The sequence below is a fragment of the Diadema antillarum genome, unplaced genomic scaffold, assembly GCF_040938485.1.
Source record: "Diadema antillarum isolate AM-2024a unplaced genomic scaffold, OU_Dant_1.0 seq00000765_RagTag, whole genome shotgun sequence".
NCBI lineage: Eukaryota > Metazoa > Echinodermata > Echinoidea > Diadematoida > Diadematidae > Diadema > Diadema antillarum.
In genome coordinates, this window is record NW_027271655.1 from 532,020 (window position 1) to 559,852 (window position 27,833).

General features: G+C 38.0%; 1 protein-coding gene across 1 annotated transcript; it reads left to right on the forward strand.

The window, feature by feature from the left end:
- Positions 1-27,743, forward strand: LOC139738712 (VPS9 domain-containing protein 1-like). The gene is made up of 14 exons (XM_071649347.1): positions 1-241; positions 1,900-1,972; positions 3,782-3,886; positions 5,710-6,037; positions 13,726-13,837; positions 18,464-18,526; positions 19,373-19,513; positions 20,448-20,679; positions 22,083-23,186; positions 24,026-24,155; positions 24,870-25,093; positions 25,921-26,005; positions 27,001-27,105; positions 27,490-27,743. The coding sequence occupies exons 1-14, from the start codon at positions 137-139 to the stop codon at positions 27,584-27,586; spliced, it is 2,904 nt and encodes a 967-aa protein (XP_071505448.1). The 5' UTR covers positions 1-136; the 3' UTR covers positions 27,587-27,743.
- Positions 27,744-27,833: the final 90 nt, after the last annotated feature.

Sequence of the window (27,833 nt, forward strand, 5' to 3'; positions counted from 1 at the left end):
AACAAGGAATGACGTCATATGTTGGGCTGCTGGACATGGTGGAGAGGTCTGTTTACTTGTAAAACCTGTGGGTTTGCGGATTTAATGGCACGATTTCACCAGCATTTTATCATAACCTGTATTAATTCATGAGGAAATGGATTCAAGACAACCAAGTAACGATAGCGGGCAAGCACAGCTGCAGACGGCCATGAAAGCTGTCGGACAAGCTATCGAGCTCGACAGCGACGGCAATGCACAGGTCAGTCACAGTTTCCACGCCCACGGCTGCCCATACCTTTCAGATAGCACTCCGTAGAAATACATAGATTACACGGAGTAGTGAGTGACAGTGTTCGATTCGAAGTCATCACAGTCACGACACGCACATTTATGTGCTTGTACTTGCATATGTCAAGTAGCATGTAGTGTGGAAGTGTATAACTTACCATACTAGTAGTATAGTGTAGTGTGTATTATGACTTAATATTTCAAATAAGCAAAGAAAGGCATATTGACAATTGTTTGCTACACATCACATGGAAAAGAAAACACATAACGTTACAGTGTACACACCAAAACTTCTCAGTAATGTTAATCATAATGCAGATATTCTATGCACACCCACAAATGAGAATTTACTTATTTAGTTCAGAAATATCAATAGTATAGCAAGCATACCCTGGTGAACATGATTCAATTGGGAACAGCAGGAGCAAACGATGGTTTTAAGGCCATGTAGTATCTAATACTAATATGAAAATAATCATTTTTTCTCATCATAACTTTTTGGAAAAAAAAGGGAGGATGAGCACACTTATGGCCGATCCACGATCCGACAACGCTATTTGGGTAGTCTAATTTCCATTCATATTTAACTACAGTACAATCTGTACTAGGCTGTGCGTGTGCGAGGTTCAATGGCTGGAAACAGTGAAAAATAATCAAAATTTCGAATTTTTATTTAAAACACACAAAAAAAACGTTGACATGGCTAAAAAATGATAAAGGCGGGGACAAGAAACTATTAATGTTTTTTTTTTCTACATGGCCTAATTGTGTGTGCTTCTATAATGATAATAGTAATAGCTGTTTTTTATATAGCACGCATTTCATACTTGTTAAGTATCTCAATGTGCTATTACAGACTATTCTACATATGATTATCAGCTAAACCAAATGTATAAGGTGTCTGATAATAAATCTTGAGTCATTAGAGTATACTAGAGTATTTAGACAGCTAACATTTCAACAAACTGATTAAGAAAACATGACTGACAACTACAAGGTGATGCATTTTTGCAATATTTACATATTGTTACAGTGTGTACTGATTAAAAATTCATTTATCCTCTCTTTTACGAGGGGCATTAGTATGTTTAGAGACTGAATATGCGATGAGTAACGAGGAAAATTATTTTATGGTGTCAATAGCACACTGTTCCCCACGACAACTTCTCTTACTATCAGAGTGTTTGCTATACATAGTAGATTTTGTTGGGCTCTGTACTTTGTAATACATGGGACAATATTTTGTCATACAATATAGCACGGCAGAAACCACAAGTATTGTAAGCTGTGCCACCCAATTAGACATCACTTATTAACAAACTGAAAGTGATCATGACCTATGCTATCATTTTGATCAAAACACATTGTCACATACTTTTTCCTTTTTCCGTTGCTTTTCTTTTCTTTTTCTTTTTTTTTATTCTTTGAGTTTAGGAGGGTCAAAAAGTTAAAGATTTTTTTCTAAACTTTGGCTAAACATTACATTTTCCAGTCATAACTTAATGGCAGGAATGTCCAACAATGATATGATGATTGCATAGGGAAGATTGTATTAGCAGTTACATCTCTGGATTGAGTGTCAGTGTCACATCTCATTATTTTATATTAAATGGTGCAATTTCATTTCAGGGTGCCTATTTGCAATACCTGAGCTGCATGCAGTACATCTCACAGTGTCTGCTCCAGGATGCAAGAAATAAAGGTAATCATAATGTTACAATTTCTGTCCTTTCTAAAAGTCTTCCTGGCAACCCAAATCATCTACAAAGAAGTGAAAAACAGATATGTGAATTTTTTCATCCTAGAACATTGTTGATGCTGCCTCAAGATCTCAATAAATAATGCAAATGTTTCTTTACATGTTATTTGAAGTCAGGCTGTCCATAACAACAAGAACATAAAATTTGTAATTACCCATAACACTCAGTATGGCTCACTTTATAAGATCAGTTATCAGATATTTCAGAGAGAGGGTTATATTTTGGTGTTAGTTTTTTTTGGTGCTTGTGAACTACAGGAAAATGCTGGGAATTCACCCAGTAAATTGTTACGCACTGTAGGATCTAGTGAGCCCGCTCAAAATAAGTCTTGTCCCACATAAATGGCTGAAACCACTTTTCTTGTGTGGTTGAAAAAAAAAAAGAAAGAAAAATGTTTGCAGTTGTTTGATCACTGACATTTGGTCATGATATAATTTTTTTTCTTTTATGTAGAACTCGCAACTCATGCTTGATACAAAGTCTTCTCCAAAGCCTGCATGAAATAAAAGAAACATTTTTAAAAGCCCTGTTGGAACTGTATGGAAAATTTGTTTAAATGGATACATGGAGTTGTGGTGACAAGAAGTGAGTGTATTTGCCAAAATGTGTCATACAGTGGAAAAAAAGAAGATTGTGTAAACAAAGCACAAGTGTCAAGAACTATATGAACTTCGTTTTATTCTCTTTTTGATACAAGAATTATTAGTGTCTTAACCCGTGGACGTCAAGTCAAGAGTATACTTAGGCAAGTGTCTATAGATGGGAAATGCATGTTGTAGCAAAAACAAACCATTCCAATGGGTTAAAGGACCGTGTGTACAGTTCTGGTCGAGGTGAAGATTTAGCTTTTAACGTTTTGCGAGATATTCAGAAACCACTCTATGAGATGTGAAAGAGCATGCAGTTCTAAGGGGTATCAAAAGTTTATTCGATGAAAATCGGTTTTGAAATGGCTGAGATATCCAAAAACAAGGTGAAACAAAGAGATCCTAATAAAGTTGTGGCATGTCGCCTTTTATTATTAGCACTTTTTTGGATATCTCAGCCATTTGAAAACCAATTTTCATCAAATAAACGTTGAATCCTTCTTAGAATTACATGCTCTTTCATATTTCATAAGAGGCTTTTCATTATCTCATTTAGGAATGTTCAAAACATGAATCCCTACCTCAACCAGTACTGTACAGTCCCTTTAAGATATCAATCACCCTCTTTCAGGGAGATACTCTATAGATTTGCCATGTTACAATGTCTTTCATGTATGAATTTTGACTGGAATACTGATACATTACAATTTAATGGGTATTTGCCATACAAAGACTGTCCCTGATAACAAAGGAGCCAGACTCTATGTAGAGATAATTACTTAGAATCAAACTGGTTTCTATGTCCTGAAATATACAGTTGGGACAGATGAGATGAAAACTTCATTGTCTTGGCCCTAGGGCAAGCACACAGTGAATGTAAATAAATGAGGGCTGCATTTTGTAATAAATTTGTCTGGCTGAATTGGAGATCCTCCATTTCTTACTATTATGTGTGTATTTTCTATTCATTGTTATATATATCTTATTTGAATACAGAAATAAAACAGCAACAACAAGGGAACTGGCCTGTTCATTTTGACCTTGAGTACCATTTCAGGATCATTTAAAGGTCTTGCAGATTCTGCATATTTTTCTCAGAATTTCAGATATTCTCTTACATATTTCATTTTGTGTTTGTTTCTAACCTTGCTGTTGTTACAAAAGCTGCCCAGCCAGGGCCTGTTAGCCTGAAGACAAAGACAGCCCTAAGAATGGCCAAGCTAGCTCACCAGTGCAGTGAACGTGTGTCAGCCATCATGGCAAATATGGGTAAGGAGATATTTACTGCATAGTACTTCATTTGGCAGTGATGCCAACATTGAATCAATTTACAATATGGCTTTCAATAAATTTCTATGATGTACCAGTACAGTGGCTAGTACTCTCTCGGAAACTTTATCATATTAGATATATTTATGCTTTTAAAGATTGTGGAGTTTTATATGTGGCCCAATAATTGTGTAAGTAAAGTGAATTTGATTTAAGTGAGACTGCAAGTAAGGTGTGTAGCATTTAATAGTCTGCAAGGGAGAATTATAAAACTGTTCCCTACACATCTTGATCTCTGCAAGTAATTAATTCATGCAGTCACAAGACTCTATTTACTTATTTCCAGTCCATGCAAAAAACAGTCAGGTGATACCTATTAAAGTGACAAAAATCAATAGAAATTCTCTGTAATACAATGTACAATGTATAATAAGATACTTCTTAATCAGCCTCTTATCACAACAACTGTCGTTTTCAGTCTCATATGTATGTGATGTGCTTCTGAAGCCCTTTGTAACCCCTTTTCTGATTAGTTATTTTGCACTCTTAAACTGAGAAAAATCTGGTAGCTAGGAAATTCATTGCATGCAACCACTAGCTTGTAGGCTTCCTAAACATAATGTTTTCAGGATCTTCTAACAAAGAGAATGAAAGTGAAACAAAAATGTCTCTTACTTTGATTGTCATCAAGGGTCAAAGTACATAGATCTCTTGTATCTAGAGGTAGATGAAACAGTAGACAGTTTTCAGTTGTTTTCCCAATCTATAAGTTGGTTGAGATAGTGCATAGTCTATGCAGGAGTCAAGGGTTGAGTAGTGTGACTGGAGGAGACGTTACTTTTGATGATTACAATATGTCCATGCTCATTAAAGGCCATTATCACATCATGTAGCAGAATTGAGTGAACTTGACCCTTGAATGCATAATGTACGGAAACAGATTACACATGGTTCCATAGTTGGATTGAATCTGCTTCATAATGATAACCAGTGGCAGCTGGTAAATTTTCCAACCCTGCAAAGAATGATTGTAAAGATATAAAGAGCATAAAGGTTGACCATATCAGGGCAAAAAGATACAAAATCATACAAAGATAATGTTCATATTTCTTTTGATCTACCCCTTAGCTCTTTCTGTTTAATCTCCATGCAGAAAGTGATAAGTTTGTTCTTCAAAATATATATATATATATATATATATTTCATTCTTCACAAAGCTGTATGTAGTGTTCTTTTTTTAATTAATTGCACAAGGCTATCTAAAATCCACTTCCATCTCAATTTCCCGTCATCCATTCTGTAAAATAGCCACAGACCTGCAAATATGGAAACTTGTGACTGCCAGAATAACAGTGCGTGCATTGCGTTTCCTGCTTTAAGAGTTAAAAGGAAGTTCCACCCTAAGCATATTGCTAATATCAATTACGGTATGTGTACATACTGGCAGAATGTGTAGAATTCTTCTTGTATACTGATGAATGGCAATTCCTATGCATCCATGGTGTATGAAGAAATGTGAACCAGGGATTGATTTATGACAGTTCCACCAACAACCTGCCCTTGTCTCTGCCACAAATCCCACCCTTTTACCATATTGAAACCATTGGTTATAGGTGATTACCATTTTAATTTAAAGCGTAATCCCTACCCTGGGCTGATAGTTGATATTGACATGTAACCTTCATGGAAACATCACTGATTTTTTGATTGCATCACTGATCTTTAAATTCTTTATTTTATTTTACTTTCATTCTGTCCTTGTCATTATTATCATTGCATATTTGTTTTTGGTGTTTTTTTTTGTCTTTGTTTTATTGCAACAGAAGAGGGCTCTACTTCCACCACAAGCCTCATTGTGCCTACGGCTCACTTCTCATCAAACCTGAGCCCATCTCCCCCTCCTCCTTTCCAACCCCCTCCATCCCAGCCCCCTCCATCTCACACTCAGTCCACCAAGCCCAGGGGCAGCAGCCCTCACATGATGCTGTCCTTGTCAGCATCCACTGGACGCATCAGCCCCTCCATGTTTCCATCAGTCCCTTCCACCTTGAGTCAGTCGGTGCCCACCCACGTGGCAGTGGTACGGCCCACCGTCCAGCATCCAGGCCAACAGAGTGGGACTGCTCCATCTTTCCAGCCTGCTGTTCAGAGGTATGATCTTGTCTGCATGCCTAGTCTCCTCCTCTTCCTTCATGGCATTAAAAAACAAACAAACAAACAAACAAACAAAGCCTGGGAGATATTGCTGTACTTGCCAGACTGTGATACCATGTTTTATTTCTGGTGTTGAACATAAGAGATGTGAGGATTCTAACAACATTGAAGTGGCAATGGAAGAATTTTCTTTTTGACTGACCTATAAGCATAATTTTAGGCCAAACTTCTAGGAGCAGGTACGTATATACACTATACATCTGTCAATATAATTTTGCTAAAGCATTGATGGGGGGGGGGGGGGGGGGGGGTGGTTGCTACTGAACGTGATAAACGTGAAGACCACCTACGAGGTATGCTTGTAATGTGTCTTTCAGTAGGAGCATGGGGAACAGATTTGTTTTCATTCGTTTTCATTCAAAACTGTTCTGTTGAATAAGGATGCTACAAGGTATTTTAGCCCTTCATCTGCTCAATCTCATAGCTTTTACTTATCAAGCTTTCTCATCAGTATTCAGTTAATCCCCCCAGACGTGACCTAATAGTATAAGTTGTCAGGCCCACTGAGATATATATGGTAATTTGCCTCAGTTATACAAAGGGCACGTGGTGATGTAATAGGGATTCAAAGGGGGATTAGGTAAACTCTCTATTCATTGACAGTTAGTTTCCAGACATATGTGCCAGTCAGCGAAGAAAGCACTCCAGCATGTGTGACAGCTGGCAAACAAAGTGCAGTAATATATATATATATATATATATATATATATATATATATATATATAATCATATATATGTATATAGTCATATATATATATATGTATATATATATATATATATATATATATATATATATATATATATATATATATATATATATATACACACAGTGTGAAAAGAAGAGCCAGGTGGACGTAGCTAGGTCAACGTGTCTGTTTATTGCCGCCGAGCTTTCGGTCCCAAACGGACCTTCATCAGGGCTGTAACGATACAAAAATGACTCACTCGTATGGCTACACTAATAAATATATATTCATATATACAGCATGTGGCAGCATTGCAAGACGTAAGTGGCTATATAATACAGTACAACAGCCACGCGTCATCTTCTGGCTATCGTATAATGAGGTAAATAATGCTAATATACCACAACCATTCATATACATACAGTTGTATTATAACATATAACAGAATATTACATAAGGTACAGAATATGAACGGTGCCTATATAGCGCATATCACTACCGTGGTGTCTCTATGCGCTTTAAAGGAGAGCGATGAAAGTAGAAACTAATGGTTGAATACCACTGTCTTTATATTGGCAATGAATAATATATCTTGTCCAGAGATTTATGCATTTGGCAAGCATTGGCAAGCAATATTGGTTAATATCAAATATGAACTTGTTTTTTATGCAAACGGTAATGATATCAAATTCAAAATGAGCAGAGTCCTAAGATTTTAAACTATTTAAACTTAAACTATTTGTGTCTCTCTTCAGGTTATTACAGGAGGTAGAGAAAAATAGTCATCCAAAGTTTGATCGCAAAGAGTTGCAGTCTTGCCAAATGTATGGATTATTATTGATCCTATTCAAGAACCTTTTCTTTTTTTGTCTAGCAGATTAGCCCTTGAAACAATACCTAACTGCATCCCCAGCCTGGCTTAATTAACTCTGCCTAATCCTCTTGATCCCTATCAGTGAAAGAGAGGAAGCTCGGATTAGTAACCATAAAAAATGTCTGTTCGTGCGTCTGTGTATACAATGCAATGGAAGAAAACACTCCATGCAGCAGTGTACAGGGGATTGTACCTAAAACTGCACCAAGCAAACAAGGCTTTTGACACAAGCACACAAAGAAACTACTAATTGGAGTTACAAGTGGGTGCTCCTGTACTTTGATCAGATAACATCCATTCAGGGATGAGAAGGACAAAAAGTAAACAAAAGTATAGATTTCCAGAGGTCACATTAAATGTCCATCTTTCTGTAATTTTGGTTTGACTTTAACCCATTGAGGACGGACTGATTTTGCTATAACACATGTTTCCCGTAGACACCAGCCCGAGTTTTGTACTCAGGACTGGTCCTCAGTGGGTTAAGATTCAAATAGTGTTACTCCTTGGTATTTTTAAGCATTGTTAAGGTGAGTGAGTCACAGTAGCTGCCTTGATTTCCTCTTTCTGAAAACAAGCTGTGGAATCTTGAGCATTCTCCTACTGTACTCCACAAGGCTGTACAAAATCAATTGAAATTCAAACATCAAATGTCAGCAACTCATGTGATATGAAATATGTGTGTTGTCATTCATACCTGAAAGAGAGCAACTAATGTTTCCAAACCAGGGTTCTGTCTAGGCAGGGCTGCACACTTTTTTATTTATTTTTTATTTTTTACTGGTCCATTCCTGAAAAAGTTACTAGTCCAACAGTGATTTTTACTGGTCCTGGACCGTCGGACTAGTGCCAGTGTGCAGCGTTGACCTAGGCTTATCTATAAATTGAATTTCAAACTGTATGTGGTATCAAATTGGTTTCAGCAAATCTTGATTTAGCATACCCATGGATTTTGCAATGAAGAGAAATATAAAGTCTTTTCTTTTCGAAAGTTCTCTTTCATTTGGCTTGAGTTAAAGCATCAAAATCACAATCAAAATTTTGTTGAGTAAATATTACACTATAACCATATGTGGAAAGCTCTGCGTTTTCACTTTGCTTGTTTGTTTGTTTGTTTTTTCTCTTTTGTCAGGCTATTGCTCACAGTGACATACATGCAAATTTGAAGCACTGATGAGATCACCACACAATACTTCCATTAGTTTGCACACAAATATGTTGTGCTGTGGATGAAAAATCTCATAAAATGGAATACACAAGCCTGATTAAAAAAAAGAAATCAATCAAGTAAATGTCAGTTTTAGATAATTACCTCCATGAGAAAAATGTAAATGACTGGAACTTCATTTCAATCTCAATTACAAATACGTACAAAGTGATGATGTAATATTGGAAAAAAAAAAATCCTCCTTCGGATGATTTTGCTTTCTTAAATGGAGCATTGATATTTGGTTTTTAATTGTTGAGATCTACTAGTTTAGATTAAAGAAAAATACAAAATCAGCCAGAAATAGGATTCCATTTTGTGGCCTGTCTGTAAAATATATTGTCTTGACCAAGTGAGGCAAAGATAATAATTCCATGATATTGATACAGCTTGCTTTACAATGCCTTGGACTGGCCTCTAGAGGGCTCACTTGTAGAAGTCACACATTTAGATGTGACTTTGGCAATGGAATTAATTTGTTCAGAGAAGATATCCTTGATTTTGAAAATTAGTATTTTGCTCAAAGGTTGTTTTTTTTTTCATTTGTTTGTTGTTGTTTGTGAGGGATCTGTTGTGTTTTTTGTAGGACCATCTATTCTATTCATGCTCTGGACTTTATGTCAGAAAACAAAACCTAAGCACAGAGATTTAGATCATCAAGAGGTTACTTTCGTGATTAAAACCTGCTAGACTAGAATGCAGTATTCTAAGTTTCAGAAACTCACCTAGTCCTTCTGTAGCAGTTGCTATTGTGTTCAATTGATAAATGATTTGTGTGTGTGTGTGTGTGTGTGTGTGCTATTATGTGTGTGTGTGTTGCTATTATGTGTGTGTGTGTTGCTATTATGATCACAAATGTATATTTTCGTCATTTCAATTGTAGCAAATGAAAATTGTTATTTTTTTTTCTATTACTTTGAATGGAACAGAATAAACATCGTTGAAAAACAAAAAAAAAGTGTGTATGTGTGTGTGTGTTCTTGTGGACAAAAGAGAGAGAGAGCACGTTAGCAGTGTGTCCCAGTGGACCCTGGCTGCACTTCAAAGCCTCTTTTCTTAAGAGTTACATTCTCAGAGTACAGATTTTTTTTTTTTTTTTTTTTGTAGTCACTACTTCAGCTAGTTAGAAACAGATTATGTTGGTGAGTTGTTCACATCATTTTTAATCTGAGAATCTCTTCTTTCAAAATCTGACTGAAACTTTAAACAAAAATCTACCTGGTGATTTTGAGTTGGTTTTTATGATGCAAAGTTGCATACAGGATGGCTCACTAAGTCTGACACTGTTATTTGAGACAACTCTGTGACTGTATAGAAAAGCTATCAAGGGTGTCAGTAGTTTTTGTGGAGCATTTTGAAAATACTTCCCTTTAAGTGATGGAAATATGTCTTAAGTCATTGTCCATGTATATACGTAGCTAGTAGTCTACACTGTAAAGTCATTCTGTCAGTATCAGATGATACAGTGTGAAAGACAGGTAGAGAGCATGAGCAATGTATCCTGGAGCTTGTGGCATAAAAAGATGCAATCAAGCATAAGTCAGGTGTCAACCAATCAGAATTGAGTGTTCAGAGACTTACATTGTATATATTTGATTATCTGACTTATGTGGAATTTCAACTTTTATGCAACAGGGCTGAGCTTTGCATCACATGATATTGCATTGCATAATACTGCACAGCAGTTCTTTGTCTCCATAGACATGCAAATTCCCAAACCTTGTTGTTTTCCTGGCGATCTGCTAGAAGATAATGAAACAGGCATGCCAACACATGATCAGCTGTATGTCAGCTGACTTTGATATGTCCGTTTGCTCTATCCCCTGAAATTCAACCCCACCCCTCCCCCATACACACACAAATGCACACATACACACACACACCCATACACACACACCCATACACACGCACACACACAACACACACCCTTTTGAATGTAAAACATGTAGGAGATATCAGTTGCAAGTGGTGGAGAGGGCATATAAAAGGCCAGGATATTAGAGATAATTGGTGAAAACTGATAGGTCTCAAAGTTTGCCTCAAGTTGTGGAACACTCTTAGGTCATCCTCTGAAAGTCACTTTCATTTCTGTGGAAAAGTGCATGCTATCCTGCTTTGTCTGGATTCTTGGAAGTCCTTTACATTCTAATGAAAAACTCTGGCTCGCTCTTTGATTGAAACATGATGAGAAGCGCAAATGACTTTTGATAATCATCCATTCTATGTTGGTGAGATATGTTGCACATAAATTTCAGGCATTGTTAACACTAGGCCTTCCGTGACATGTTTTCTGTTTGATAGATCACTTGCTTTGTAGTTGGAGTAACCTGGAGAAACCAAAATATGGCATCATTTTGCTCTCAGTGTTGCAGCTTAAAAAACAGAAACACATGTAATGAACAATTTGCAGATAAGAATTTGGTATAAAAGCCTGTCAAATCCTCTGCAGATGAGAATAACATATTATGTTTTATAGCAAAGAACGATGAAATTGATAATGATTGCACCATAGAATGTTAGCCATTGGACTCGTATCTGTTTTACTGCAACTTAGATATTTTGACAATTCTGCTTGTCCACATGGTCTAGAACGTAATCAAAATAATGTGAAAAAACAGAAAAATATATATTTTCATCATTACTGCCTTTAAATGCCTAAAGTATACCTAACTTGAATATATATGTTATCATGTATCGAGGAAATAACAAAAAGAATAAGAAAATATGTACATACAAAACTTTTCAGCAGAGTTATGTGTAGAAAGAGTGTATGGGCAACTGCTCATGCATGATTCTCAAGGAGTAAATTAGAGATATATTTTTTCAAGATTGTTCAGTGATGGCCATGCCCAAAGGTCTCCCCATCCTTTGTGCCTTTGTCACTTTGTCACCCCTTCCTGTGAGAGAGGTGTGTGCACCTGTGATTCCCGCTTGCTCGTGGCTCGCGGCGGTGAATCACGCAGCACGCCAATCACCCTTCACCAATTCGTTTTTCTCGGGGTCAGTTGCAAGTGAAAGATTGTTGAGCGAGTCGCTATGTCTCGGTGGCCTGTTTGTCCATGTTCTAGTGTGTGGATTATGCCTGGATGGGAATTTAGCATGGTACTTATACCGTCTAGTCGTTATAGCCCACCCAGTCTCTGCTGGCACAACAGCCTTCCATGGTAAAGTGCAGGTATGCTACAGTTTGCACTTTTCCTCTCTCTTTTCTCTCCCTCTGTATTACAAGTCGCTCCAAAATATAGTCTTTCTTACTTGATTGAATTGAAGATTTTGGCCATTTGTGCATAGATTTCCAGTATCCCTGCATTTCTACATTTTTTTTCCCCTTTGTCTTTGTGAGATAGCAGAGTGAGTGCAATGCTGAAGTGATGGACTGCTTTCCTGTCATTGTTCTATGTCAGGCACTTTGGCAAGATTGAATGCCAAGGCTGTGGTTGCAACTGCCATGTTGCATCTGTGTGTTATGAGGAACAACCTGAATGGAATCTTCATTGTCAATCAGCGATTTTTGTAGTCTGTTTTGTAATGTCATGTATTGCTGTGTAACCAGTGGAGATTCTTCACTGCTCCATAGAGTTTTGTACTGAACATTCATTTCAAGAGAAACTGGCTAATTTTATTAGAAGTATTTGAGATATAAATGCTAGAGTGTGTAGACTAGCAAGTTCAAATGACCACCTGATGGAAAAGTACCAACATAGATCTGAGAATATTGGGCTGGTAGAAACATCTCATTTCAGGAATTTGAGTCATTGAACTTGCATCATTAAAACCAGTTTTCTTTTTTTTTTAAGTACTGCAATTATCTGTCATTAATATTCTTTTTTGTATTAGTGAATAAAAGTAAATCTCAATGAAATATTTTTTCTGTTGCATTTTCAAGGTTTTCTGCTCATAAATTCACTCTTGATCTGCCTTCATGAGATTGAGCTGATTTGAGCATGCTGTCTTGTGCAATTTTGCCTATTGTAACTCTAAATAAACAATCACTTTCATGCTACTTTGCTTTGAGGTACAGGTTTGTTGTGTTATCTTACAGGCACCCTTGCAACATCTGCAACATACTGTGTCAACCATATGCAGACTGTAGTTAATATTTTGTAGTCATCACTTATATTTGTCAGTATACATCATTTTTGATGTATCAGATGTCTTTGGAAAGAATACAACATTAAATGTTGATACCTTTATGAATTTGTATGAATTTGATCAAAATGTAACAAGCTACATTAGGATGTTTTAAAAATTTAATATGTATTTTCTTTAATAGCTAGGAGATAGGCATTTTTTTTAAAGCTACATTAGGATGTTTTAAAAATTTAATATGTATTTTCTTAGCTAGGAGATAGGCATTTTTTTTTAAACACATGCTTATTTTTTAAGAATAAAGGTATTTTAATGTTCTAATAAAACTAAATTTGGGAATTTGCCAACCAAAATGCAACGAGCAATCATCATCACTACCCAGCTGTGTATGCCAAAAACAAAGTCTTCAGACAGTACTGATTCTAATGCCATGGAATATGTAGGATCATGTTGAAATCTTTCTCTGCTTCTAGCATACCTTCTGGGAAATAAGTGAATGATAACTGCATGGTCCCCCGTGGTCCACCCCTGATGACTAGCAACAGTCTGTGAATGGTCCATGCACAAGGTCCACACCTCTCTCCATTTCAAGAAAAGAAAGAGGAGAAAGCTAGATGATTGTTTTAACCCGTTGAGGACGGACTGATTCTGCTATAATACGCATTTCCCATAGACACCTGCCCGAGTATTCTCAGGACTCGTCTTTGACAGGTTAAATGCATTTAATATCTCCAAGTCATATGTGTCTTCTGTGTCAAACTGTCTTTAATAGGGATGATACCCTCAGTCCCCTGGAGAAGGCGTACCGAGAGAACCGGAGATTGATGGCTGCCTACAGGAGCAGACTGAGTCGGATGCAGACTGGCAAGAACAAAGCCATTGTGGTGAGGCGTGAACCCATCCCATACCAGAGTTTAAGATTCCTATATACTTTGTATAGGACTCTGCCTCACTCCCATAGGGAAGGGGTTAATGACTAGTATCACTCTTCATTCACTTAACTACCCCTTCAATCAGATGATAAAGGAATCTCTTGTGTGGTATGAGTCGTGATTGCTAATTTGTTTTGAGTTATGGCTCTTAAATTAAAAACATAGAGCCCTTACAGATGAGAGAAAAGTCTGTCTTGTAGTTATTATTATTATTATTATTATTATTATTATTATTATTATTATTATTATTATTATTATTATTATTATCATCGTCATCATCATCATCATAATCATCATTATTATTTATTCAGCCAAATGAAAATAACAATAACAGTTGCATGACATACATTCAAATGGAAATAGCACAGTTGACGTATAACACAAACAGTATGGACAGGGATGCAACACATTGGCTAGGGCTCACAAAAGTAATTATTTTACTGTTGCCCTTAAATAGGCATGTGAGCCCTCATGCAATGCATTCCCTTACACACATATACAATGGACGTATAAAAATATGAAATGTTATGAAAACAGACTAATAATAAAAAATCGCATTGATGTTTCTGGATCGCAATTGTAATCTTGATATGAGTTTTGGAGGTAGAAGCTACCTGACCTGTTGGTCAAATTCACAAAGCACATGCCAGCTAGTGCAGCACGGACAGATTACATTAAATTTCACACGGGCTGTGGGTGGAAGTAAATGTAGGGTCAAGTCAAGCTCTGCCTCCTCAATCCTGTTTTGGAGGTCAAGCCCTCACAGTCTTTAGGTGCGCACCAAGAATTGAGCAAATCAAGATTTGAAAACACCGCCGGACCACAATTTGCTAATTGAGATTCTGGAATCATAAAAATCTAGAGTTAAGAGAAACTGATAACAAAATCAGAAAATATTTGGTAAAGAGCTTGAAAAAGCTATCATGGTAAAAGGTTGCATATTGACACACACATGAATATGTGAAAATGTGCATTAGAAAGTGTGTCTACAAATGACCATTTTTTATAACAGTGTGCAACATGCCAGAGCATGTATCTATTGTATCAGTAGACTGGGATTATTTGTTTGACAATTTTTTTTTTCAAAGTTTTTGTTTGCCAATAAATAGTAGCCGGGTTCACACGTACACCAATTAGCGGGATACAAATCTCGAGATTTGCATCGCGATCGTCATCCCGAGTTTTTTGCACGTGTGGACAGAAAAAACCCGAAAATTAGCGGGATAAGCATCGCGATGCTAATCCCAAGAAATCTTGCGCTGGTTCGTCAATTAGCGGGATAATTGGCCGCGCGCTGGTACGTGTGAACGGTCGGGATTACAATCTCGAGTTTTTACATCCCATCATGCAATGCGCACATCACAACAGCGAGGCCTCTGCGAAGAGGTCCTTCACCTCTTTGGAGCACAACAACAACAGCGCGCGAACCACACCACTGACGCGTAAAAGACAATAGACAAAGGTAAGTGCGCGCAAGCAGTGATAGAGAAGGGCGCTGTGTGACCCAGTTTGCAGGCTTTGTTGTTGTCTCTATCGGCAATTAGCGGGATAATTCGGTACGTGTGGACGCTCGCCAAATTAGCGGGATACCGATCGCGATCGCCATCCCGCTAATTTGGTACGTGTGGACGCTCGCCAAAAAACTCGGGATGAGCATCGCGATCGTCATCCCGCTAATTTGTACGTGTGAACCCGGCTAGTGAAACAAAAAATTAACATACAGGAATGTTGCCAAGCCCCTGGGAATGAATCCAATAACAAAGTAGTCAATAAGTTCAACAAACTTTTGCTGACAGTGGCCATACCTGTGGAAGAAAGGTCATCAGACTCTTTCATGAATTTGTGTGTGTCTTTGTGAGTGTGTGCGTGTATGTCACTGATCTACATGTATGTCTGTTCTTTATTGTATGTCTTGTCTGTATTTATTTATCCTTATGTGTGTGTTGTGTTGTGTGTGGGTCTTGTGTATATAAAAGTGTATTTTCTGTGTCCTGTAAAAGGAGGGTGGTGGGATGCTAAAGTTGGAATATCTGTGATAAGCCCTTTGACAAGCAACCATCAAAGCATAACAGTGAAATTCCACAATTTGTTACTGGTACTTACAACTTTAGACTTAGATCTCCATCCATCAAAAATCATACCAGCATATACGTTCATCGTAGGGGTACTGTCATTAAATACAGATTTTCTGATATTGACTGAGTACCTGGTAAAGCTGGATGTAGCCCACCAAGCTAGTATCAAAGCAGAGTATTCTCCAAATGGGGACTTGTTGGCTACACTACTATAGACACCCATGAATGGAGTATAGTTTTGAATAATGTCACCTGGGGTTTGCTGATCTTGCTTCTCTCAGTGTGGTCACACTTGTTCTCGATGTGAAGTACTTGATTAGTTACTTGATTTTGTTGTTGTTCTTGTTGTATTTGTTATCGAAAAGGAACAACTTGTGTCCAGCGTTGTGGAGTCCTGTGAGGATAAGATCAAATCATATTGCATTGTCCTGATACATTGAACTTAGCATTATCTGATGAGATAGCTCTTTACTCCCAATGGATGGGACTCTTGCTGTGCTTTCAAAGCCTGGAATTTTGGATTGATTTGCACACTTGGAATTCTCACCACATTACCCCTCTGGAATATTATTTGGACATAGCCACTGGGATTTGGATGTTTCAGGAGACTGTCAGAAATGGGTGATCCAAGTGATAAATATGTATCTTATTACATGTAAGACATATTATTACTTATTGTTGTTATTGCTTTTACGTTGATGCATTATAACTTGTAACATTATCATTATTGCCATCATATACTTTTTACTTCACCACTTTTCAGGTTGAATTATCATGTTGTTTGGTGTTCATGCTTTTAGTTGGAGAAACTGTCACACTTTTAATGAATTTGATGCAAAAGTTATAAAAAGTAGTACAATTTTGCAGTATCTACTGAAACATTTATTTGTCGATTATGTAAGACTTGCAGTAGGGCTAACTGTAACTGGCCATACTATTTTGCGTTGGCTCCTATTGTCAAATGCATGCCACCACGTTTTATCATGGATACTTTTCAGTTTCTGCATGAACACAAACTACTGCTAAATGTATATTGTACCACTACTGCATGTACTAACTCACAAATTATACGGGGAAAATCTAATTTCTCTTTGCAGAATCATGGTACTTTAAATTCATATCTGGGAAATATATCGCTGAATTGAATCTTTAATTGTAAAGTGATATATAAACACCTTATATCTGACCAAGGTTTTAATGTCATTGATGGGAAAACTTGAAGGAGAAAGGAAATATACTGAATGATTTAACTTCTACCCCTTAATATCAATCAATGATATGCAGGTAATTACCTCCAAAATTCTCATACTCACATAGGTGCATAATATACTTCAAGGTATAATGTTAAAAGAGTCACAATAAGACATTGGTGCTGACTCATGCTAGATGCCTGTACAATGAGCATGAGATATCCATGCAGTAGGTCATATACCGGTAACCGGCTCTATCATTAATAACTTCCTCTGCCGCATTTTTTGCTGGTAAAGTTTGTCATTTATAGGTCATGCACATTTTTATTAAGTACGACAACATCTTTTTATTATTTTTTTTAGTGGAAATCTGTTGGTCTGTGAGAGAAATACATATGTGGTATTTACAGTACCATTATATTATATATTTATGAATATCCTTGAATATGAGATAGATATCTTATACCTTGCAGTCCTATACATGTATATGTGTGTCTCTGTGTCATATAACAAAGACACTACAGCTCTTCAGCAGAGCTGGTTGAAACCTGTTTGTGTGCATGTTTGGCTGGAAAACCATGTCTGTCTGTTGGTGTCTGTGTTTGTGTTTGTGTTTGTTTGTTTGTTTGTTTGTTTGTTTGTTTGTTTGTTTGTTTGTTTGTTTGTTTGTTTGTTTGTTTTGGGGGAGGGTTATTTGATTGTTTTTGGGTACAATTCTTTCTGTTTTGCCAAACTTTCCTAATGAATGCAATACTTTTCATTGATTTTATTGAGGTTAACAATGTATTTGGGCAATATGACTCCAAGCATTCACACGTCGTTGTAGGCTGAATACTGCATAAACATGGGCTCTTCAATATTTACAACTAATGACTTCAACATAAACTTGCATCTAGACAGGAAAGAAAAAACATCAGATACAATTGCGGTGAACACTGTAAGTCTGACTTATTTGTAGGAATTTTTTTTTTGTTGGTAGGAATAATAGCTTCATCTGTATCATTCATTTTTTTTTTCTCTCACTGAACCATTTCGTATGCATTCCTATGGAATGTTATAAAGGTACTATTTCTTCAAAAAAGATAGGACTTTTGCTTTTTATGATAAGAGTAATACTGATTCATAATGATATGTCGTATATATGTTAAAGGTCTGACTATTTCATACCTTTAAATACAGATGTATGACATTTAGAGATTGGAATGTTCTCTTATCTTACATTTGATATCAATACTAAATGAGACACAGAGGAATTAACACTGTACCAGTCTGATATGATGTCTTGTGATGCTTTCCATTCTTGTCGTCTACAGAACCTAACATTCCAGCGTCGTTTGATGGAGAACATGGCCATTGCTAGAGCCAGAGAAGCCAGTGTATCCTTTCAAAAAACTGTTGTATGCATTTTCTTCCTTAAGAAATGCATGGATATATACGGAATGATGATGAAAATGAATGGAATTGTCATGGTATGATGTTATATTTAATTTTTTATTTACAAAAGGGCAAAATAGACATAGATTTCAAGACATGGAAAGAAAATTAACAGACAAATGATGAAATTTGTGATTATATGACTGATAATCATGAAATAAAGAGATTGCATATGTAGGTGTCTTTGAAGGTGAGGCTTGAAAAGTCTAGGATAGTCCAGGATAGTCCAGGAATGAAAAATCGGTGTGCAATATCATTTCCAGATGGTGTTTTTACTTCAAGATTAGAAAAAGAGATACCATTTATCAAAGAACTGTTGAGAAGTTTGGTCAAATAGAATTGGTAACAATCAGTATCATGAATTAACTGCATTAGGTGTATAATCATAAAAGACTTAGTCAACCTCCTTCTCGGTGAGCAAAAGGATGTGGAATCCTGTGTCATTCACTGTATAATATGATTCAGAAGTTTGTAAATGTCTGGGTATCTTTGCATTTTGCATTATCATGCAATGAAACAGCACTGAGCCAGCAGTAGGCACAGTTTTTAGTAGCTTGCTTAAATAAACATCCCCCATTTGAAAAGATGCATGTGACACAAAAGTGTATACATGGGAGTATGCATATGGTTCTCATACTATAAGTGGTAACAGTGACTTTTCGGATATCAAATGTCATGGTCTTACAGCAGGAATCTTCTTTTTTATCAAGATATTTGGATTGCTTTGCCATATGTAAGGGCTGTGACCTTTGAACTCTGTCAGGTTTCCTTAACCCAACAACTGCCAGCTTGCCAAGAAGATCAAGGAGAGGCAGCAGAGACTACATGAGCAGGCTGCCCAGCGGTTCTCATCCAGCGGTCAGCCAACCAAAGAGGAGATGGAGCTCAGAGTGGTGTATGCAAACATTATGGAGTATGAGAGCATCAAGGTATGATGGTCATCACACTCACCCAGCACAGTCCTTCTAGTTCATTTATTCCTATCTGCATTTCAGACAGTTTTCTATAGAAATTCTGTTGATATTTATTTGGATATGTGTGTGCATCTGTGTGTGCATCTGTGTGTGTTGGTGTGTGCATGTGTGTGTGTGTGTGTGTGTGTGTGTGTGTGTGTGTGCATACTACAAGATATCTTGATTTGGTGAAGAGGTTTTAGAGACTGTAAGTTATGCCAATATAATGTTACTGAGCAATTGTCAACATTCAAACAAATGAAATGTATGAAAAATGTCTGCTTTTATTGTCAACACTTATCTGAATATTACCCCTCCTCCCACTACACTTTCTGTATGGTACAAATGTGTATTATCATTGTTACCTCTGCCGAGGGGGGAAGTTATGTTTTCTTTGGCGTTTGTTTGTTCGTTGGTTTGTTTGTCCATGTGCAAAATAACTCAAAAAGTTGTGAACAGATTTGGATGAAACTTGCAGGAAAGGTTGAGAATGACACAAGTAATAGATGATTAAATTTTGGTAGTAATCGATTCAGCAATTGTGGATTTTATGAAGGATTTTTTATATGTTGGCAGGTAGGGTCAATGAACTTGGGAGTTCAAGCTGCGCATTTTTGAGGTTTTCAAACATGCACTAAAGTGCGTGCTCTAGTTTCTGCTAAGGTGAGGTGAGCCATGCAGTTGGAAGTTGATGACGTAACAAAAGGCTTCTATATTGGGGAAAATGGGCGACTTTCAGCACACATAAGTTTGGGTGGAAATCACTTATCTCTTTTGAAGAACGAGATCAGTGGTGGGAATGAGCTGTTTGGCGGAGGTCTGCGCTCTTGGAGTGCTTCTCTAGTTTTGCTTAGTGAAACAGGATGTAAAATGATGAATACTGTTCTCAATCCCCCCCCCCCCCCACCAGACATGGCTCCAAGATTGGCGTCAGCGTCTGCAGGAATCACCACGTGACCTGAAGCTCATCCATGACCTGGTCACTGAGATCCTGTCGTCCGACGGCCACCCGCTGACCCAGCTCCTGAAGCGCTACCAGATCATCATCTACCACAAGATCATGCCTCTCATCCAGAAGGACCTGATGTCCATTGAAGAGATCGTGGTGCCCTACAAGGACATTGTTCCCCTCAAACTCCAGGGTGAGCCACTCTGCCCCTATCACTGTCACCATGGGGTGGTATCTTCTGATGTCCATAGAACATCACCTGTATCTTATGATACTAATGTTAACCCGTTGAGGACGGGCTAATTTTGCTACAATTCACATTTCCCATATAGACCCCTGCCTGAGTGAGTATACTTGGGACTCGTCCTCAACGAGTTAATTATATTGTATTGGATGGTGATGAATTGGATATCAGGGAATATTGCATGTGTTAGAGCTTATATTTAGTTGCAATTTAATGTGCTGCTAAAACCCCTTATATAGATCATAATTGTTCACATTGAATACACGTAGATAAGGTAATTTGATCTTCAGACTTGTGTATGTTCCTTGCCAAAATGCCCTGTGGGCATCAAGTCATTTCACTTGTTTCTTTCACCATTTTTTATTTCATTTAATCATCTATTTTTCTCCTCCTGTAGTCTTTTGCCATGTGACATACATTCTTTGTTGCTAGGCTGGGTAAGCCCCCAAAAAGATTCTGGCAAACATTTTGGTATTTATTGACAACCTGTGTGAATGGTGTGTACGCAGAATTTGAAGTTATCATGAAACTTACTAGTTGTCCTGAAAGACCTAGTAGAGTGGGTAAACACGGGTGGTCCAATTGAATCCATCTTCATTCGCTGTCCATCAGGGTACATTCAAAGACCATGAATAGCGCCCATCAGCGAATGTGTGCATTGAAGCGTACGCTCACTGGTAACGGTCGACTCCAGTTGAGAATCTTCAGCTGTGTGTTTACCTACATAGTGATCAGCTGTACACAGATCATTACGGGGTTTCTTGAATATATTTTAGCTGAGGTCAGCCTTCCTAGTCCATGGTTTCCCCACACTACCAGGGCCCTGTTTCATAAAGCTGTTCTTAAAGTTACGAACAGCTTACGAGCGACTGGTGATCAGTTCTGATGTGCTATACACTATTGTACTTATCAGAATTTTCATAATTCAGCACAAGAACTGATCACCAGTCGCTCGTAGGTTGTTCGTAACTTTACGAGCAGCTTTATGAAACACCCCCCAGGTCTTTAAACCTTCTCCAAAACTGTGATGGAAATTGACAATTAGACTGTTGGTGTGTGTCTGTACAGAGCTACCAATGAAATACATACATTGAGCAATGGAGGTAAAAACCTTTGAGCATGCACAGTGTCATTAGCATGTTTAGAATTCAAATTAAAAACAGTTCTTCCTCCTCGAAGTGTAATAGAAAAACAGAAGTGCTTTAAAAGGAGAACAAATCTTGAAATATATTTCTTTTATTAAAAGGTAATGAACATATTCCAGAAATGTGTGCACACTCTTCAATTCAACATGAGTTAACCTACAGATGTACAATTAACTCATATTAACTCATTGGTAAACTCTTTTCTAGAGCCCAGAGCTATTCCTGAGGATGGATTCACCACGCCAGATGAGCTGGACCAGAGTATGGATGAGATGCTGTCCAAGAGGTTGCATGCTCTGAGGGAGAACAGCACATCCAGCATGGAGAGTGAGGCGTCGGACTCCCGCCCATCCAGCCAGGCGGACAGCCTGCTCTTCTCTCCGGCAGACATGAGCACTGATGCCTTGGATGAACTCCTGGCTGTGGAGGAGGAGGAGAGTTCTGTTTCTGTTGGAAAGGGAGATGAACAAAACGATGGAATCCTCGGGAAATCAGGAGAAACGGAACCTCCTGGTGAAAGGACTACTGAGCAGAATGGCAAACACGAGCGCAATGGTGACTTAGAGAGTAACACACCTGACAAGGGATTGCAAAATGGAGTGTCCACAGCAGACTCTGACGATGTATCAAGAGAGAGGACTGCAGGAGATGATGATGTTGCCCTTGGCAACGATAGTGATGATGCAGCAGACGAAGAGGATGACAGTAACTCGGTAGTTGATACCATGAGAAAGATTGTGAGTGAAGTCAGAGAAGATATTGTGAAAGCTGTGGAAGATGGAGACAAATTGTGCCAAGACCTTGAAGAAGGAAAGGTCTCTCTAGGTGCAAGTGATGACAGTGGCAACGTTATAAACGATCAGTCAACCTCAACTGTCAAAGTCACAAAGAAAACCGATACCAGTGGAGATGAGTGTGTGGACAGTGAAACCAAAGATAGGACTAAGAAAAGAGAAATCAATGACAGTAGCATTGACAGGAATGGGAGTGATGGTCGTTTGTCAGATAAATCTTTAAACAGTGAGAGCATAGATGACTCATGTAGACCTGGCAAACATGAGGGTCTCAGGCAAGATGAAAAAGAGGATTGCGAAACCGCCCCAAACCAGGAATCTGTAACCACCAATGGTGACCACAAAGACAGTGTGAGCAATGACAAAGATGCGGATGCTGGAGAGGTGGAGGGGGATGGAAATGTTGAGGAATCAGAGCCAAAAGGAGAGGGCGGGGAAGAGCGGATTGCCGAGATGAAGGCTGAGGCTGTGAAGAGACACCTGGAAAACATCTCAAAGGATGTTCTCATGTTCACCGGTATGTGGTTCGCATGATGGTAATAACCCTCAAGATTTTAAGTCAGTCTTGAGGCAGTAGAACATCAGAAGAGTTACAAGCTTATTGCTAGCCTTGCAACAGTGTTTCATGATCCTAATGTAATGCTTGAAAGTTGACTAAGTTACTCTCAGAAAAGACCAAAGAAGATGTCTTTGTAACTAAGTGATAATGATATCTTCATTCCCTTTCCCCAAACTCAATTCCCATTTGACCTACCAGGGGTATTACTAGGCACATACTTGTCCTTTGTCGGTTGCCACCTATATGCAGATTCTCATAGAACTTGGGGGGGGGGGGTGAAAAACAAAACAAAAACAGAAATATTTGCTGTTTCCTGTTTGCATGTTTACCGATGACTTGGCATAAGTTCCCAGCAGAGTCAAAGTTATGAATATTATTTTGTGAAGCTATTTCTTAATGCTACATGCAGTAATTTCCTGTGGAAAATTTGATGTACAGTTTTTTGTTTTTGTTTTTTCTGTGATAGTGTTAGCACATTTTGCTGTTGCCCTAGTGTATAGTATGCTACATTTTCTTGTGCAATCTTGATCAGAGATAACACGAAGTGTGGTGCGAAAGTGTGCAATTGACAATATTTACATTACAGTGTGGCAAATTCGAGTGCATATCATCTGCTCACGGTGATATAGGTGAAGAGGGTTCTCTTGTAGCAGTAAAAATGACATGTAGGATTATAGTCTCTCACAGTCTATCCTAAAACTTCAATCATTTTGCTCAAAGTACCTTCTACCAATATGTCTCCACCCTAGTAGGCTCGAATGTCAAATTGTTTTGGGGGTCCTTCTTTCTTAATGCAGAGAGACTGCTGTCAATCCTTGTGGCTGTTTATGAACAGCTGAACAGCACCACGGCCAAGGAGCAGTGCATAGCAGTCATCGAGGTGTTCTTCTTCAGGGATATATGGCAGCCTCTCCTCATGTTATTCAGGTAAATGAGACATTTGCCCTGTTGTTATCATTTAATTGTGATATGTGGAGCTTTTAAATATGAAATGCAGGTGCAGTTGTGAAAGAGACCAATGGGAGAAGTTGGGCAGGAACCAGTTTACACAATGGTCTGTTGTAATAATGTTTGAAAATTGATGTTTTGTGATCACAACTGGTTGAATTTTGAAGGAGAAATATGACCACAAATATCCTCACAATATTCCTGTAGCATCACGATCCATCAACTACTTAATAGTAGGTGTATATTTCACCCCATATATATTCAGCAAATCTGGAAGACAAAACACACACAACATCAAAGCCAAAACTGCCTGGAGTCAGAGAGGCCCATTAGAAATTGTAGATAGTATCTTGTGAGACTATCCAGACCAAAATATCTGAAATCAGATCACCCTCTCAGATTCATCAAGTGTGTATGAATGCGGTATGATAAACAATGATAAATTCTTCAGTTAAAACAAGCAAGTAAGCTTATTCATCCTGATGATTTTCTATTAGTAGTTTCAGAAAAAATAAGTTTGTAAGGACGGTATGTTTGTTTAGGTAAAGTTTTGTGCCGAAGCATATCACATTCTTGACTTCTTTGCCATTCCCTCTTTGAATTTGCCATCCACAAAAGTGAGCAATGTTTCTCAAGGTCTTTACATGTACATGATGTTTGCTTCAAATCTATGTTGGTTCACAAAAATCACAGACGATTCAACTACAGCAAGGAGAAGTCAGCAGCCATCGCCATGACCAAGTACCAGCACGCCATGCCGCAGCACATCGGAGTCCATGAGAAGTTTTGTCTGCTGCCAGAGGGCACTGTTCAAGATGGCAGCCAGGCCTCTCCAGGTTACCCTTACCAACCAGCGGTGGAGGAACTGTGCAAACTTCAAGGCTACACCTGCCCTCTTGAGAAACTAGAGTGTATTGGTATGCAGGATATGTTACCCAGTACTTGTATTTGATCTAACTTATTGCATTCTAGGATGCACCTGTTCTGTGTATGAAAAGGCTAATGGGAAATACTACGTATACCATTTCTGTAGGGTAATGGATTAATCACAATTCTTTGTGGAATTACTCTAAGACCATGAAAGCCCAAGGACAGAACTGGTTTGATTGTGATTCAAGACTTGCATGATCCCTCGCAAGTACACTGCTTTTATCATCAACACAGTATTCTCAAAGTATCGGTCTGGACAATATGAATAGACTTTAGATAGACATTGGAAGTGCTGGCTGGAGGAATGACCCATGTTCCTCTTCCACTAGTTTGCTATGTACAGTCAGTGCTAAGCTTTGTTCCATGTTTAGTTTGATGAAAACCTCATTTCAATCAAGGACATTTCTATTTTACTAGACTTTTGTTGTGACTATTATGATCCAGTCTCAAACAGACTGGCAGAATGTAAATTTTGGTACCCTCCCAATATGGGGTAGAGTCCAGACAAACATAAATTCGATTTACACCTTTCATTGATCAGGAGATTTTTTTTTTTTTTTAAAAATCAGAAGTTCCACATGTGTCTGAATCTCAATCCTTGTATGGCTTTCTTGGTGTCCTATGTTTTCATGTGTGTAGTTTCTGTATAAAGAGAATCTTGTGCTGAAATGAACACACACACACTAGCAACAATTCACCTCAGCCGTTTGACATATAATGAGTTATGTTAGAATAAAATCTGCTGCTATGGTATGTTTGATCATCTCTCATAGAATGTCTTGTACTCTACATCGTGTTTTCATTCTGTTACTAGTGCGAGTGTCAAAGGTCATCATAGAGTGTGTTGGAGACTTCTTTGAGAGTCAAGGCAAGCCAAGGCAGAGCCCGGAAACTTCAGTGTGAGCGTCAAAACATTGGAATACTTGCAGTGTAAAAAATGGTGAAAAAAACAACAACTGAATGTAGGAAGGTACCTCGAATGGTTTAGACTTTTAATAAAAACCTCTTGTGGTTTAGACTTTCTGTGAAAAGCTCTTATGGTTTCGACTTTCAATGAAAACCTCTTACGGTTTAGACTTTCAATAAAAAAATTAATATCTTATAGTCACCTCTTCAGGTCATTAAGTGGGCATTACTGTAAAAGTGAACATTATGCGGTGTAGACATTTTTGTGTGTTTCGGGTGACAAGAAACTAGTGTAAAAATGAAGGCACAGAAATATTTTTGCCTGTTATATGTAACATTCATTTTATGTTTTGATTCTGCTGAATTAAAAACACATGAAATATCTTGCCTAGCCAAGCGCAAAAAATTACTTGCGCAGACATCAGCTTTTACAGTAGTTCTAACAATATGACAAAGGATTTTTTTTTTTGTATACAGTCCAATTTCTAGGCAGAAAGCTTTATTAGAAGATTACTAGTGGAGTTGAAGACGGGTGTGTCATTTTCTTTGAAATGCCAACCCCGCTAAAATATTTTCTATGTGTTTTATTGTGAAGAGACTTCAACACTTTTGTGAATGTGAGTGTGGTCCTGAGAAATACCTACTCAATCGTGATGTTTCAGCAGGCATGTTCTTACTGTCCCCAGGAGTAGATGCTTGCCGAATCGTCGAGACTGAGTGGGTCCTTTTCTGGACCACTCTCACATCCAAGAACAAATACATGTTGCACTCAGAAACATTCTACCACCAAGGAAACCCTCCGGGAATATAGATTTCAACACCATATGCTTTGTAGACAAAACCAAGGAGCAGTGCTCATCTTATACTCATGTTTTTATTTGTAAGATTTTGAAAATGACTTCTTTAGTGTACATGTATGACTGTATCCTCAAAGTCAGTCTACTAATAGTTAGTTTCACTGATATTTCTTGATCGTCGCTATTCTTAGTGGCTGTGATGATCTTCTCCCGATCCTGAGTTACGTCATCATCAAGTCGGCCATGCCTCAATTTGTCTCAGAGTGCAATGCCATGGAGGAATTCATTCACGAGGGGTGAGTTTTCCATGTTACTTTTTACCTGACCATGTGCAATGTCCAACACCATTCCATTTATGACAGATGGATTTGACCATTACTTTATTTTGGGCATGCTACCATGCACAATACCACCATGATTGTGAGGGGTGAGTTAAGGCTTCAAAGAAAGTCAATCAACATTTTTGCATCCCCATGCAAAACATCAAACACCATTACATTCATATGAGGCAAGTTCAGACTTCACAAGACATCACACATTTCTACGTTGCTATGTAAATGTTGAGCAAACGTGTAAGCTTTTTAGCGCTGTTCAGAATCAGCCTTTTTATGACTTTCTTGGCAACTGTGATATTGTTGTCATAGCGACACACTCATTTTTCTTGGTCTTTCCTGGCACAGCTATTTATTTGGAGAGGAAGGATACTGCCTGACAACTTGCCAAACAGCTCTCAGCTATGTCCTGAAGCTAGGGAGCACAGAGGATCAGCCCAGCTGAGTGTAGACTGACATGATGACAGATCCCTGCCAGTGGTAGGCAAAGATTTGTTCCATCTGGGGTAAAAAAGAAAAGAAAGCAAGATCTGAATGGAATAATGAGTTGACCTCAGTGAAGAGAAAATGCAATCGCTGCGAATTCTAATATACAAAGGGAACAAGAGGACAGATTATAGAGCGGCGATTGCCAACGACGGGAAATGTCAAATCATGGAGCCTGGGGGTTTAAGTCTCATGGTGCTTCAACA

What these genes read in the sequence shown, in the direction of transcription:
- LOC139738712 (XM_071649347.1), top strand. Translation starts at nt 137, where the DNA reads ATGGATTCAAGACAACCAAGTAACGATAGCGGGCAAGCACAGCTGCAG. An exon ending in AGCCATCATGGCAAATATGG is followed by an intron (nt 3,887 to 5,709) that starts GTAAGGAGATAT and finishes TTATTGCAACAG; the next exon opens with AAGAGGGCTCTACTTCCACC. An exon ending in CCTCTCCTCATGTTATTCAG is followed by an intron (nt 24,156 to 24,869) that starts GTAAATGAGACA and finishes CAAAAATCACAG; the next exon opens with ACGATTCAACTACAGCAAGG.